We start from the raw sequence: 15,996 nt of genomic DNA on the forward strand, positions 1-15,996 counted from the left end.
TTTTAACTCCACCACAACTCATTTATTTATCTGGGAATTAATGTTTAAAATGTCGCCTTTCTATTGTGTATACAAGCTCTGCTTAAACTAGCAGTAAGACAGAATCAGCCCTTGATGACAATCTTAAAAAAATCTTACCATAACTTGAGCCATCTACCTAAAAAAATGATAAAAATGTACCAGAAAAATGTCTTGTCTGACCTTTTATTAGTTAAAAGTATTCATAAATTAATCCATTAAAGTAATTCTTTAAGATACATCATCTATTGCACTTGGAGCAGTTAACATAACCACCTTATTCTGTTTTGCATGAATAAGAAAAAACTTCCCGAATCATTCATTATCTGAAATATTGACAACCCTGTGAGTCTGATCTGCCAATCATATTCCAATACTATTTATTAGAGCTGGTGACATTTTGAACCATTTTCCATCAGAAAATGCAGTTTTGATCAAATCAATACATTTTATAGCAACATGATGATTTTTTTATGAGAAAAAGCCTAAATGAATCATTTCATATTATGATGATGTTGAAACATTTCATTTCAATAAGGTAAAAATGTTTTGTTTTGACTATAATTTTGATTATTTTTGTTTTTATATTATATCAATTGTAATAGTACATATTAAATTTAAAATAATATAATTTGTTTAATTTATATAACATTATAATGTTTAACCATTATCAGAATAAAACTTTTTGATATTCTTGAAACAAAATGTTTTGACTTTACATGTTTCAATGTTTCTGAATCAAAAATTTTCAGAATTTCCATGTGTAATTTCAAACTTTTGCTTTTCATTCCCATTTAGCATGAAAACAAATTGTGAAATGCTCTAATTTCCCATAGAGCAGAAATTCTGTTTTTCAACCAGTTCTATTAGATTCTGAACTCAGATGCACCAGTATAAATCTAGATGTCGATGGAGTTACTCTGTATTAACTAGTATCATCCCTTACAACACTGGTGAATGACCTATACTGTTGTTTGGAAGAAGCAAATTAATTCTGCTGAGCTATCTCTCAGTAATTTTTCCTTTCATAGCTTTAGCAAATTAAGTGCATCGTATTTTGCCATGGTATGTCTGAAAAATCAATAGAATAGGAGAATGGGATCAAGACCAAACACAGCAACACAGAATAGAAACAGCACTAGTCTAACATCAACAGCAAATTAATATAATCAGTCAAGTACAGGAAACTGGGCATTTTAAACATCATTTTGTGCTTCCCCTTTCCTAGCAAATTCAGTAATCTGAATAAAGTTTATCCTCTGCGTTTCACATTTTGGAGTTTTAATCCACATGGGCCTAATTCTGCTCTCTCACCGCATGTATTCTGGAGTAATGCCATTGATTTAAATGAACTCACTCCTGATTTACCATAAAGAAGAATCAGACCATATCTATTTGGGTGAAAATAAAGCATCATTTAAAATTCCTATTTGTCATAGATAGATTTGTATGCAATACACTTACCCAGTCACACAAATGGGATTGAGAGAATAGTTTGGCCCAATATTTTTAAATGTGTTTTATTCATAAATTTCTACATCTTTATAATACCACGCCAACTCTGGCAGGTACTATGCAGCGACACCTGCAAGAAAACTTTCATCTAGGATCAGAGGTTGCCCATTTCCGTTCTGTCTTAATGCACAACAAAGCTTCTCCAGAAGACTATGGTAAAAGACCTGATTTTACTGATAGGCATTATGCTCATGGGATAGGGGAAGACCTTATGTCTTTCGCATGCCAGAGTCCCCCTCACGTCCCCCCGCACCTTTTAGTACCCTCTCTCCCCTGTGCAGAGATGGAGATGATAGGACTCAGAAGAGAGAGCTGAGTCCTAGGGATAGACTGAGAAAAGTCTACTTTGTGTTATGGGTTTTATGGTAGGAACCTGTGTAGCCCCTACACTGGAACCACTTAAAAGGCCTGGTAGTTGAGAGTATGGACGATGGGCAGGATGAACGATGGGCAGGATGCATGATCGGGAGGTAGCACTCTCCCCAGTGTTAACGTTACTAAAATTGCAGCCTGCAGCTAAAAATCCATCCTGGTGCTTGTCCTCATTCATTGGCATGTCTACATCAAACGAGCAAAGAAAAAAATTAGGTGCTTTTGCTCTTATGCAGATGTTTGTCCAGCAATAGCCTCGAGATGATCTGGTGGCTGTATTTTGGATACTTGTCTCTACTCAGGAAATGAAATGTAAATTCTAATGAAACAAAATGTATTAGATGAACTTGACCATTTGTTTTAATAACAAAATGCACAGGGAGAGGTATATGATTTTTTTTTTTACTTTCCAACTTCTAATATCAGGGAGACAATGTTAACTTTTCATCTTTGACATTAAACCAAACCAGTATTCTAACCAATATCAAAGACAGTGAGGATAAATTAATCAATGTCTGTTGGCTAATTGCAGTACTAGAGGGAATATCATTAGAAATAAAATGAGTTTAAGGTAGACAAAATAACATTTAGAATCCCTGATATGACACTAAAAACATTAGATGTCTATATCTAAGATTAAAGTATATTATGTTAAGGATCTCACTTAAATAGACAAAAGTATTAAGTATAGTTTGAACTTGCTGAAAATATGGCCCTCTCTAAGTAGTCTCAGTATAATGGATCTCTCCTTATAGCAAAAATCCTACAGCAATTCCACCCAATGAAGCTTCCTTTACTGCATTGGAAGCTCTTCATGTGGACAAGCTACTGGAGCAAACCCACAACCTCTATAGATGAGTTATGGACTGATCATGGCCAGAGGCTCAGTCCTGCTTCCTTGGAAGTCCGTGGCAAATCTTCAGCTCAGAGTGCTTTGGACAATAACATTCCCCCCCTCTTTTTTTTTTTTTTTTTACACAAACGGGGCCCAAACTTGCACCCAATTTAGGTACACAAAGAATATAGATTTCAGAGTAGCAGCCGTGTTAGTCTGTATTCGCAAAAAGAAAAGGAGTACTTGTGGCACCTTAGAGACTAACAAATTTATTTGAGCATAAGCTTTCGTGAGCTGCAGCTCACTTCATTGGATGCGTTTGGTGGAAAATACAGTGGGGAGATTTATATACACACACAGAGAACATGAAACAATGGGTTTTATCATATACACTGTAAGGAGAGTGATCACTTCAGATGAGCCATCACCAGCAGCGGCGATTGGGGGTGGAGGAGGAAAACCTTTCATGGTAACAAGCCTTATGTTCAAATAAATTTGTTAGTCTCTAAGGTGCCACAAGTACTCCTTTTCTTTTAAAGAATATAGACTTGAACACTAAGATTGTAACAGACTCTAGCCAGATAATTTGACAAAACAAAGTTACTCTGTATTGAGAAGAGTAATTTCTTCTGAAAATTACCAAAGGTTTTAGTCCACATCAAAACCTAGTTTTCTGCACATTTTCAACTGTAATGCAAAAAGCTGTTTAAATTGCAGGAGCTCAAAAAAATGATTGACACAGACAATTTCTGTGTTTCTTTTTCTGCTCTGGTATCTTGAACATGAAAGAGCTATTTTCATTTATCTATTGTAAAGAATTCTACTCCCAATCTGAGTGCTTCTACACCAAGTTTCAGACTGGAGTGATTTCCTTTTACAGCTCAGTTATAAATCTCTCAATATAGAAGCATTTTTATTGCAACTGTGACTAAATACGGTGTTCTTATTATTCACAACACATTTCTGTATAGAAGCCTATTCTGAAAAAACATCATATGTGATAAAAACGTTAAGGGTACTCAAGTGTGATTTCCATTCACTTTTTGCTGAGCAAATTTTCAGGATTCATGTACATGCAGTATCTATTCTACAATAATATACAATGTGAATAAAAGCCGGAATGTGACATTTGAAAATAATCCTCCATTTACTTTGTTTTTTCTTATGTTGTTGTTACAAACTAAACTTTACTTTAAAGCTAATTTCTAATCTGTCACTTGTATAGATATATTGTTATGCCCCAGAAGGGTTCTCACCTAATGAAAATAATTTGTAATAACACATTTAGAAATGTTAGTTGTTTATGATTTTGTATTTAGAACTCAATTACTGTAACATGTTAATCTAAGAGATAATATAATTAACTTTTCTAATTTGCTTTAATATATATTAGAGTTATTCAAAATCTTCCTTATATAATAGAACCTTAAATCAAAACTATATTCCTAAGTGGATGCATAATGATACAAATTTAAATGTGATGGAAAGGGCTAATATCTCCCATAAGTGTAACTCTTGACAAATTAAAAGCATGTTAACCAAAGTAGAAAAATGATCAGAAATGCACAATAAATTCTAAAACACGTCTGTTTATTTCCCTAAAAGAATAACTGACAAAGTGAAAAACACTGTCAGCTACTTATCACAGACTATTTTTTTTCTTTCATGAGAAATTTCCTTATGGTTTTGATTGCTAATACGTTGAACATGTAATGAAAGCATTCATTGCAATGACAATACTCCACAAAGATGAAGTAGCTTGACATGCTATAGATTCCATCTGCATGTTGTAACCTTGTCACCTTGATCAATAGTTCCATCAGCCCCGACAGAGAGCACCGATCACAACACGTCATTCGTGTTGTTCTAGCCATTCCTTCAGCCACCCGCTAGCCAGGCTGTCAGTGGCATCTGCATGTTGTACTCAGACAAATAAAGTCAATTTATAATCCACTGTGCAGAAGTAAGGACCATCCAGAATTAAATATACATTCAGGGCTCATTCAAGATATTTTTATAACTATTGGAATTACACTCATTCCCTGAGAAAATGCTTCTGATTCGCCTGAAGACCATAGAACATCTTGTATTCAAGCAATACTAAAATAACCTATTTTTTAAAATGCTGCTGCTTTAAATTTTTCACTAGATACATTTGAAAAATTCACTACTTCATTGCAAAAGTGGCCCTCAATTTTGCCCTAGCTATGATCCCATTAATGACAATGGAAAACCTCTCGTTGACTTCAAAAAGCACAGCACTTTTGGAAATCTCATCCTATTTATATTGCCTCTTAATAAGTTCAGTTCAGATCATCCCATCTCCTAAGTTTTACCACCACAGGGAAGAAATCCCCTAAGAATCTCTCTCTGCATCATCCTACCAGCATCCTGCAGCATCCTGAAAAAAGACATCCTCAAAGACTTTCAGGAGGCCATGACATTCATGTGAAGTTCCTGAACTGTCTCACTGGCACCTGCCTGCCCCCATCTCTGGCTCCCTGGCAGTGTAGCTTCATTGGACCCAGGTTCCTCCCAGTTGCAGCTGTCCCTGAAACTTCTGCAGATGGAGTTTAGCACAATTGATAATACTAGTAATATATTTTCTTTTCCAAAACATCTCCATGAGACTGGAAGGGCAGATAATGTGCATCCCCTCCCCCCTCTCCCCCCAGCTTTACCCCTGGCCCATCCACATCTTCTCTTGCCCACCCAATCTTCATCTTTCCCACAGTCCAGACACCCACAGAGAGCTCTGCAGAATCTGGAGAGGGCAATGATACCACAGAATCAGCTGAACCCCAAATTTGGGCATGAGCTGGGGAACGTCCTTGGGGAGACCCTTCCAAGTGCAGATCTCATATGAATGATCCAGGACTTCCATATATCACATGCTGTGCTTACAAGTAACTCAATCAGAATTTCAAACTTCAAGCTAAGTTCCTTCCATCTCAGACATCTTCATGACGAAAAAACACATTTTTTGCAGGCTAAAACATGCCCTCAGCGACAGCAGTGCAACTTCATTGCCTTTTCCTGCTTTCAAGCAGTCAACCTGACTCTATAATTGGAATTTAGCAAGCTAAAGCTCACTCGCTTTCTTGGCTATGATGGCTCTACAGTTTTTACAAGACTAAAATGTAGTGAAACCATATGTTATTCACTGAAACAAGCAATTGTGCCTCTGAGTATACACTGGGAGCAGATCTGTGTATACTGATTGAAGAGAGTTGTAGGGGATTATAGCTGTGTTTGGAGTTTCCCTCTTGCATGATCTGAGAGAAGAAGAAGATGAAAGCTGTTGGAATCCATCCACTTCCTTCCCCAACACACACACACCCCCTCAGAATATCTTATAAGGAGGGAAACAACCAGACCACCATTCTTTTACACCCTGCTCTCACAAGATTTGCTTTTGTAAGAGTCAGACACAAATACTATTGCAGGGTCCTTAACAACAACAACAACAACAAGAAGCTAGACCACACTCATCCCATTTAACATGGATGCAATCACATAAGCTAATACATTTACTCCCATTCACATCTCTAATTCTCTCATGAGACTGTGTACAGGTCCCATGAACCTGGTGATATCACCATGCTGGTGCAGAACAGCACCAGGTACCAGCATGCATAACCAAACCCGCTCAAGCTGCATTAGAATTAGCATTTCTACACAACATCCCACAAACCTAATTTTAATACTACTGTCACTTTTTGTTTTCTAAGGTGTATTAGTAATACTAAAGAATACAATGTATGTGTGTTTTTTACCCTTTTAGGCAATCCTTACTCAGACCAGCATGGAGCAAAACATGCACCAATCTCTGTGTGAGTTTGTTGTGACAAAGGACTGAGTAAAGACCAGGTGATCTTCAGGCATTATAAACGACAGAACTGTATTTAACTTCCTGATGACTGTTTCCTAATAGGAAATGGGGATGAAGGAAAGAGTCTTTTGCATCGCCTGCAAACTGTACAAGGAAGATCCAAATGAACCAGTGTGGAATGGAGGCTTGAAGGCAGAGCAATGAGACCTTCACTATGTGTATGTCTACACTGTGTTTTAAAACCTGTGGCAATGAGTCTCAGAATCTGGACCGACAGACTTGGGCTCATGCTACGGTGCTAAAAACTGCTCTTGTAGACATTTGGGCTCAGGCTGGATCCCAGGCTCTGAAGCCCAGGGAGAAGTGAGGGTTTCAGATTCTGAGCTCCAGTCTGGGCCCAAACAGTTACACTGCTGTTTTTAGTACAATAACATGAGCCCCTGCGAGCCCAAGTCTTTAGGCCCAGGCTCTGAGACTTATTGCCACAAGTTTTAAAACACAGCATAAACATACCCTATATGGCTCTAACATCCACACATGTGTAATGGCAGCTGCCACTAATCCAGTCATTAGGATAGAATTATGGTCATGGGAAATTTGTTCTTTAAAGGGTTGATCTACAAGCTACTGAGCACTCTGTCCCTGGAACAGCAAAGCACTTGAGTAAATACTTAAGTTTAAGCATGTGAATAATCTTATTGACTTGATTGGCACTAGTTATGTACTTAAGATTGGGCATGTATTTAAGTAGTTTGCTGCATCAAGACATTAGGGATCAGTCCAAAACTCATTGGTGCAAATGGGAGTGTTGCCATTGACTTAAATGGAGGCAAGATCAGGCCCTTAATTACAAGAAATAGAGGTATTGACTTCTGCTGCATGTCAAATCCACAAACTAATTTCCAGGGGGGGGGAAATTACACTTTTGGTTTAACTTATTACATTCAGTTCAGGAAACAAATATGCACAAACATCAATTTGTGAAGTTATCTAAATTACATGATGTATTTTAAACTGTACAGCATGAAAATAATTTTACCTCAGAACAAACAAACTGATCATAATTTCCTGCAATATAATATATGTTATTCATCTTTAAAGAAGTTTTAAAAATACACACTATATTTCCAGAGGTTTTTTTTTTAAATATCAACTTTGTAATTCAATTTTTACCATTGCCTTTTATACTAGATATTGTCCACCAGTGCCAAATCATGAGACTTCACTCTTAGTGATTAATTTTAAGAATCACTCCCCAATGTATTAAATTTTAAATATTGCTGTGTGACTGAAACTCCAAAGTAGCTTTGTGTCAAATACTAGTCTATTCGACCTTTGCAATAGAAAGGTTCTCATCACCTGAAATTTGGTTTCAAATTTCTCATCTGTTCTTTTCTGCCTACTTAACTAAGAGCTTAAACCAAAATCCAATTACAGTGTATCTTCTGTTTAGAAAAAAAAAAAGTACTACGGTAAACTCATGGTTCATACAAACCATGATATTTCCAATGAAATGAGAAATAATGTAATTTTAATTATTTTAAAATGCTCTAGAATAACCTCTTACTTATAAGAGTTGAACACAATGATCAAATAAAAACCAGGCGTAGAAGCATACCAGATATATTCACTGATCAACTGACTACTTATGATAATAATAATATTCAGAAACCCATATTTTAACTAAGTAGCATTAAAATTCAACTATTTTTAAAACTTTACTAGCAGCATGGACTTAAAATTGCAAATGTGAACTGATTAAATATTGTTTAATCTTTATAGTGTATTTGTTTTATGTATCATCCTATAGGATATCTAGGGCCTGATGCAAAGCCCATTATAGTAATGGAAGTACTCCCACTGATTTGGACTTTGGTTAAGGCCCAGACTGAAGAAATATATTGAATCTACCATGCCAATTTCCTTGAACTAATTTCAATTGGGAGCTTAGCAATGAAGGATTGTAATACACAAAATAGTTTTAGAGCTGTGGGCCCAAGTCTGATGCTCAGTCATCTCATTGATGTTAGTGACAGATTTTCCAGCAGGATTTGACCCATTTTCTTTAACAGAGAAAGTAAAAATATTGGCATATCTTCTAATTTTTCTACTCTGGTATCCTAGTATTAAAAGAGAATAATTAGATGTTATTATGACAATCCATGAAAATACATGAATAACACATTACAGTATTTAAGCTGGTATTGACAAAGGGCAGTAAGTTCTTATTTCATACACTTTAGTTACAGTGAAATAATTGACTCTGAGATGCTAACTGTTTAGTGCAGCAACTACAAGCATTAATAAATGTGTCTGCAAAGAATATTCTCCAGTTCAAATGCTTTCCATACAGAAAATATTCTATGTCTCCAAAACCAGCATTTAAAAAAACCTTTACATTTGTATGGCCTACTTAGTGCTTTGACCCAGTTCAGACTCAGAAGCAGCCAGAATCTTCCTCTATTCCAGAAAAGCAATAGGCTTCTGACTTAAGAATAAGAAATTGAGTTTTCCTATTAGGAAATTTCCCCTGACGGAAAGCTGACAACTCATTATTAGGAACTGTGTCTTCTAACATCAACCCAATACCATTTATATTCAGTATCAGTTATTCCTGGTTAACAAAAATATATGGATTTTATCAATCACAATTACCATAATTTCAGCAGATGTAAACATTACTTCAATCTGTTTCTTAATATTTACAAAGCAAAAGCAATTTTTTTGTAAAAATCAAAGTTTAAAATAAATAATAGTCTCAGCTGTTGTAACTCAGCATAACTCTATTAAAGTCAGTGGAGCTACACTAATTTGCACCAGCTAAGAATCTGGCCCAGTATTTAAATGCATTAAAATAAATGTTTTTTCTTTGTTGTACTTCTTGTTTTGTACATCCCTAGTATGTGTGATTATCAAAGCAAACAAAAAATATTCAAAGACACCAGACTTATGCAACAGTTGATAAATATATTTTGAAACCAGAATAGAATTACAGTGAGACAACAACAATAACAATTGAAGGTAAAACAGAAACAAGTCCACAGAGAAGCTCAACCTAAACCCCAACCAGTATGCATTGCTTATGCAGTTTATGTGGCATAGTCAAGTATAAGTGTCTGAACCTTGAGAATTTAAAGCAACTACTCTAATCTGCTTCAAATTTAAATGCACAGATATGTGTAACATGTAAAAGCAAGATCTACCAATGTTAGAGGAAGCAATTTCTTTCTCCTTAATTAATATGCTTTTATTTTGAAGATCTGGGAGCCTAAATATGAAATTCAGCTTAACAGAATATCTAAAAGTGAATTTATACTAACCCAAACAATTTCTGACTACAAAGGTTTTGCCATAATACAAAACATGACTAAAACAAACTCCAGAATCTACTAAGCATGCAATGAACCTTAGACCATTCAGAGAAGAAAGTCCAATAACTCATAAAATTCTTACTTTTAGGTAAAAATATGAGAGTATAAAGTCAATATTTCAGAATGATACAGTAAATAAAATGCAATATTTGCTAATTGTGATTTACATTATAATTACAGAAAGGTATAATAATTTGCATGAGAGAACGAGTAATGTCATAATTGCCACTTATTAACCTATAAATCAATTGTTTCTTGAGGTTGCTGGGGTAAGGAAGAGTAGAGGGTCCATCAGAATATAAATGTTACAGTGAGTGGTATTCATCGTAACTTTTCCTGATTTTGTAATCAACTAAAAATTGTTAACTGAATGAAATGCTCTCTTCTCCTCCAGAATGTAGCTACTCTCCCAGAACACTAAAACTTCCTTAAATGCAAATAAATTTCTTGAATGGATTTTCTTATTTCACTTCTGACCTGTCTTTATATATATGATTATTGAGTGAATTCTTTATTTTTCATATTGTCTTTTAATACAGAGTAAAAAGCAGCACACCACATTAACTAGTCAACTGGGGTATAACAACTATATATGATTAGAGGTCAAATTTCTGTTTGTTCATCAGATGCTAGATGTTGAGCTTTAACATAATTCTTAAATATCATCTAGACATTTAATTATCACAGATTTGAGTACATAAGCAAAGCTGTTTCCTTTTTTTTTAATAAATCAAGTATTTATAAGGAACAAAAAAAGATAGCAAAGTGGAATTTTCAATTTATTTGTTTTTAAACAGGTCATTTCCCCAAGATAGAGCATTTTTTTAAAAAAGTAGGACTTTATAATTTCATGTACATACAATTGAGTATACAGTACACTAAATCACCTTAATATATTTCATGTGCAGTGCTAGACAGCTTAAGACTGCTAAATGATTGGATTTCACACAGTGATATATAAGATTGAAAATGTCCTAAAAGATATGAGCACATAAATTCAGGGAGAGAACATGTAACATAGTTACATATCTCCAGTGTATGCAGACTATGTGAGCAGTAAGCATTGTGCTCTGTCTTTCAGCACGCTGGACAGCAACTCTTTTAGAAAAGAGCCAGTATAACAGGAGTAGGGCTTTGCATCTGATCATTAATTATCACACATAAAAAATATAGTTGACCAGATCACTTCTTTGTCATATCTTCCAAAACGCACAATACTACTTGAATTTTTGTTCTTGTTTTGCCTTCACTTTGTCACATAGATTGATTGGACAAATTCTCAATACAGGGTAGAATAGCACTGGCAGGCAGGTCTGGTGCATGCAACCCCAACCCAAGAACTATTAGTAATTTGCTCTGTATTTCTTTTTTGCCCCTTTTCTTACTGGAAAGGTACAAGTATGGATATTTTCTTTTTAAAAAATGTAACTGGTTTAATTTTCTTTTTATTTCTCTTCAGAAGACTCATTCAAAACATGTATTCACATCAACCCCCAGTGGGAAAAAAAGAAATAATACACAGTATTGTATAATTAGTATTCTATGCAATTTTCACTTTCTCACATGATATGATATATGGTAAAGCAACAGTTAATGTGGTGGTGAAAAAGTCCAATCAAACCAGCCTATGATTTAAAACATCATGTTAATAATGTAAATATTGATCGTTTGGCAGCACAAGGCAGGAGATCAATTTCCAGGTGAAGGAGTTACTGAAATGGCAATGATGCCCTCACACTTGTGGCCCTTACCTAAACATTTTCTATTGCCTCCTAATCCACCAATTTCGAGATAAAAGATATTTACACCGTAGTCGAAGTATAAAATGCATGTGATGTGTGTTTACATATGCACATACAGTTAAATGATCCAGGAAATGCAGGTCCAAAATTGCTTTGTGAGTTGCTTTTATTCCTATTGAACTTAATGAGAAAAACTCTACAGACATATTTTTCTTGCTGATAACATCATGTTTTGTTTACATAATGAGATAACGTTATTGGACTTTTGGACATGCATATGTTTGTCCTTTGAGGCAGTATACATAAGCTATCTTTATTAGTACTGCCCATATTCAACATAATGGGATTCTGTAAGGCATATACCTTAATAATCAAATGATTCCAGAAGGCCCTGTTAAAGTTAAAAGACACTAACGGGTGTGAAGTCAGGTTCTCTTGTTCAATATGCTCACCAGAAAAGCCTTCTGTTCAGATAGATAATTTGCATGTGCTGCGTGCTCAGCTGATTCAGATTTCTAAAGCAGGATTTGGTTTGGATTTGTTAAGGTAACAATGCAGTAGATAATCAAGAAAATTCAGGCAAGCCAGTTCAGAGCAGAAGCCATGTAGATGGTTTGGTTGTTCAGAAAATATTTTTTTTAAAAAAACAGACTGTATTTTAAGCACCAAGCACGGCCCCTTTCCCTGCGCTTTCCCGCCTTGAGAGCTGGGCCAACTAGTCTTGTGCAAAGTGGAGAGAAAGCTACCAACGTGGGACACTGTTTGCTTATTAAGAAAAATAATCTGTCTTTGGATCGTTCTGAATGAGCATGGGGAACACACAAAGAATAACGATGAGGTTTATTGAAATTCTGTCATCATTACTTCCCTAGTAAAGGTCACTGCAGTATCTGTTTACAGCCACTCTAGTCCTTGAGCTCTTCCCCACTCCACAGATTGTGTAGAGCGGACTTCAGACACACACACATACGTATACATAGATAGTCATCTGGAACGTCTTCCTTTTTACACGTGATCGTATTGCCACAATCTCTATTCGTACGTTAGGAAATGCCCATTTTTGATTCCTCCAGAATCCCATCACGATTGCCCATGTTAAAGAGAACAACACATCTGTATTCATAATGCTGTGCCAAATCACCGAAACATATGTCCTTCAGCGATTCTGGAGAGCACCCTGCTTCTGGAAGCTCTAAGACAAGACGACTTGCAACTCAGCTAACATTGGACATAAGTCATCAATTGACTTAACTGAGATTCAACCCAAAAGCCCAAGACAACCAGTAACTTGTCTTGAAAGTTAAGACAGAGTCACGGTCGCATAGCCCCATCGCTTACACAGCAATCAGAAAGTTCGCCCGGTGCGCCCCGAAACAGATACTTTTTGCCACCGAGTGCCTACACAAACGCCGAGCAGCCACGCCGCTGATCCCGCGGAACAACCAACTTCCCACGTCCACTCCAGACCGTCAACAACCAGGGACAGCCCATTCACACCCCATTGCCGTACTTGGTCCTTCTAATTGGCATGCAGCCCCTACCCCTGCCTCTCTGTTAAGCCGCATCCAAGCCCTGTGGAAGCAGGCAGCCGAGTTTGAGCCGATCGCATATTCATGAGTAGGGGAAATCCAGCTCTGCGCTCCCAGAGGACCAAGGATCACTCTTCTTCTCCTTGCAGGCAATGCGTAAATAAAGGCTCCTTGTCAGTTTCCACTAGAAGAGTCAATTCCTCCCTACTGATTAAAGCCATCAGCACCCGAATTAAAAACATCACCAACCATAAAAGGGAAAGCAACCAGCCGGCCCATCAATGAAAGAGAGCATAAAACACAGCAGGGCTCCTACCTTACAATCCTCAGGACACGATTTCACCGAGTATTCATCCGATTGTAAATACTTCTGGAGCATAACCTCAAACTCTTCGTATTTCTCCTGAGCGTGCTGGTCGTAGCGCTGGTAAGCCTGGACGCACTGGCGGCAGGAGCCTTCCCCCTCCAGCACCACATCCAGACTGCAGTTCAAAGTGTCCGGATTGGACAACCCGGCGAACAACTCCCAAAGGGTGTAGGAATTACAAAAGGAAAGGTAAAAATCCGTCAAGTTCCAGCCCGGAGTCGGATGATTCCCGGTCACCTGCTGCTCCCGGCTCCGGCTCCTCCGGCACACAGAGTCTGCATTCTCCAGGCTGAAACACTGGCCAGACGCGGAGCTCTGCGGGTAACACGTCTCCAGGCGCCAAAAAGGTTTGGTAGAGTTCCCTAGAAAAACAGCCTGGTGGTGGTGGTGGTTGTTGTTGTTGTTGTTTTTGCTGCCGCCGCCGCCGCCGCTGCTGCTGCTGCTGGGGGAAGGAGGCAGGGTGGGTAATGAGGAGGAGAGGAGTCTGTGGGCCGCCTGTGCGGCAGGCGAGGGCTCCCCCATGCTGGAGAGTAGCTCCCGCTCCGGATGCTCGGGCTGCTGCCGCCGCCGCCGCTGCTGCTGCTCCTTGTCTCTGGTCCTGGTGAGTTTGGCTTCGGCACAGAACCACAAGTGATCAGAGAGCAGGACTGTGAAAAACAAGAGCGATGCCAGGGACAGTCGCCATTTCTGAGCCCTCTCTGAATCAGTGAAGGGTTTCTCGTTCTCCCGGGATGCAAAGCAGATTTTTAGGCCGTCATCGTACTGCCGACTGCACATCCAAGCACCCCTGGTCATATTTTGGGAACGCACAGCCCTGGCCGACTCCACCGTGAGGGCTCCGTTGCCAGTGTCACCACAATATGCATTGACTTAAAAGATTGGGGGGGGGGGGGTTCTTGCCTTCCTTCCTCTCTCTCTCTCTCTCTCTCTCCCGCTCTCACTCTCTTTCTTCCTCTTCTTTCGTCTTCTTCTTCTTCTTCGTCCTCTCCCTATTGAAATGTTGTTGGGTTTTGCAGGTGGATCCGGCTGGGTCTCACCTCAGATCCATCCAGTACAGAGTACGGTGGAGCAGATGAGAGCAACAATGCAGGGAGAGGAGGAGGAGGGGAGGAGGAGGAGGTGGTGGTGCTGGTGCTGGTGGTGGTGGTGGTGGCGGCTGCTGGTGGGGTTGGCTGGCTGCTTCTTTTTCCTCCCCTCCTCTCACCCCGGCATGGTCAGATAGCAGATCTCCATCGCGCTCCTGAGAAAAGCCGGCTGCCCCCTGCCCGCGGCATGCCGCTTCCCCCGCTGCCGACGGACGGCTGGAGGAGAGCAGCTCCCCTGCCTGCCTTGCCTCCCTCCTGCCTAACGCTGCCGGGGCGGCTTCTCCTCCTCCTCCTCCTCCTCCTGGCACAGACGCCTGCACCCCGGGCTCCGTCTTCCCCGCTCCCTCCCCCACCCACCCCCCCCACCCCGCCCCAGCCCCCCGCGCTCTAGCCGGCGCGGCGCGGCTGCGGGGCTCCCGGAGCGCGGCTGAGGCTGCTGAAGGGGAGGCGGCGGCGGCGGGTGACGGTGAGCGGCGGCGGCGGCGGGGGCGGGGACGGCGGCGGCTGCTGCCGGGCGGGTTCTCCCCCGGCACGCGGGGCGGGCTTGCCTGGGTGTTGCCGCCCGAGGGCCACGGTCATCTTTGGTCCCTGGGCTTAAGTTGCCGCCATCTTCGTCCGGGAGAAGCACTTTTTTGGGGGGAGCTCGGGCTTTTGCGTCATCTCCTCCCGCGCCGAGCTCGCTCCATCCTGGCGCCGCGGCAGCCGCTCTTCCTCCGCCTGCCCACGGGGGGGGGGGGGGGAGGCACCGGGGACCACATGCCCCCCCTTTCCCCCCCCCCCCCGCCGGAGGGCTTCCGGAGCGCGACTCCTCAGCCCGCGCCACTCGCCTCGCGTCGCCACGTCCTAAGCTCCAGCATCCCCGGCTCTTGCCTTTGCTCCCACCCGTGGCTCCTTCGTCCTTCCCTCTGTGGCCCCCGAGCCACCCCGTGCCCGCAGGGCGATGGCTGGAGGGATCTGTGTGTGTGTGTGTGTGTGTGTGTCCTTTGTGTGTGCCGTGTCATCTCGAACAGCAAATGGCCTGTGTCAGATACAAAGTCAGGGTCCGGGTGAGAGCTGGATCCTGCCAGGGTTTTTATGCCCCCCCCCCATTACCCAATAGTCCACTGCCCACATGAAAACTAAGTCTGTCAGTCCGTATTTCACTGGACATAACTCCGAGACCTCCAAAGCATCGCAGGGCAATAGCACTGCAACCCCCCGAGTGCCATCTGGAGCCTCAAATTCCACTGCCTAAATGAAGAACCCGTTTAGCCTCGTGTATCTTCAAAATCCTGGCCCTGATACGCCCCCAGTGTAACGGTAACGCAAAAACTTGGATCCAACATCTGGA

The 15,996-nt window shown here is 40.3% G+C and overlaps 1 protein-coding gene across 1 annotated transcript in view; it reads right to left on the reverse strand.

Moving 5' to 3' along the window:
* The window catches only part of NALF1 (NALCN channel auxiliary factor 1), a 795,579-nt gene extending 780,480 nt beyond the window's left edge, over positions 1-15,099 (reverse strand). The window contains exon 1 of the mRNA XM_038388005.2: positions 13,531-15,099. Coding sequence (XP_038243933.1) covers positions 13,531-14,376 — 846 coding nt within the window. The 5' untranslated portion in view covers positions 14,377-15,099. The remainder of the gene's footprint in view (positions 1-13,530) is intronic.
* Positions 15,100-15,996: the final 897 nt, after the last annotated feature.

This window comes from Dermochelys coriacea, chromosome 1 (genome assembly GCF_009764565.3).
Source record: "Dermochelys coriacea isolate rDerCor1 chromosome 1, rDerCor1.pri.v4, whole genome shotgun sequence".
NCBI lineage: Eukaryota > Metazoa > Chordata > Testudines > Dermochelyidae > Dermochelys > Dermochelys coriacea.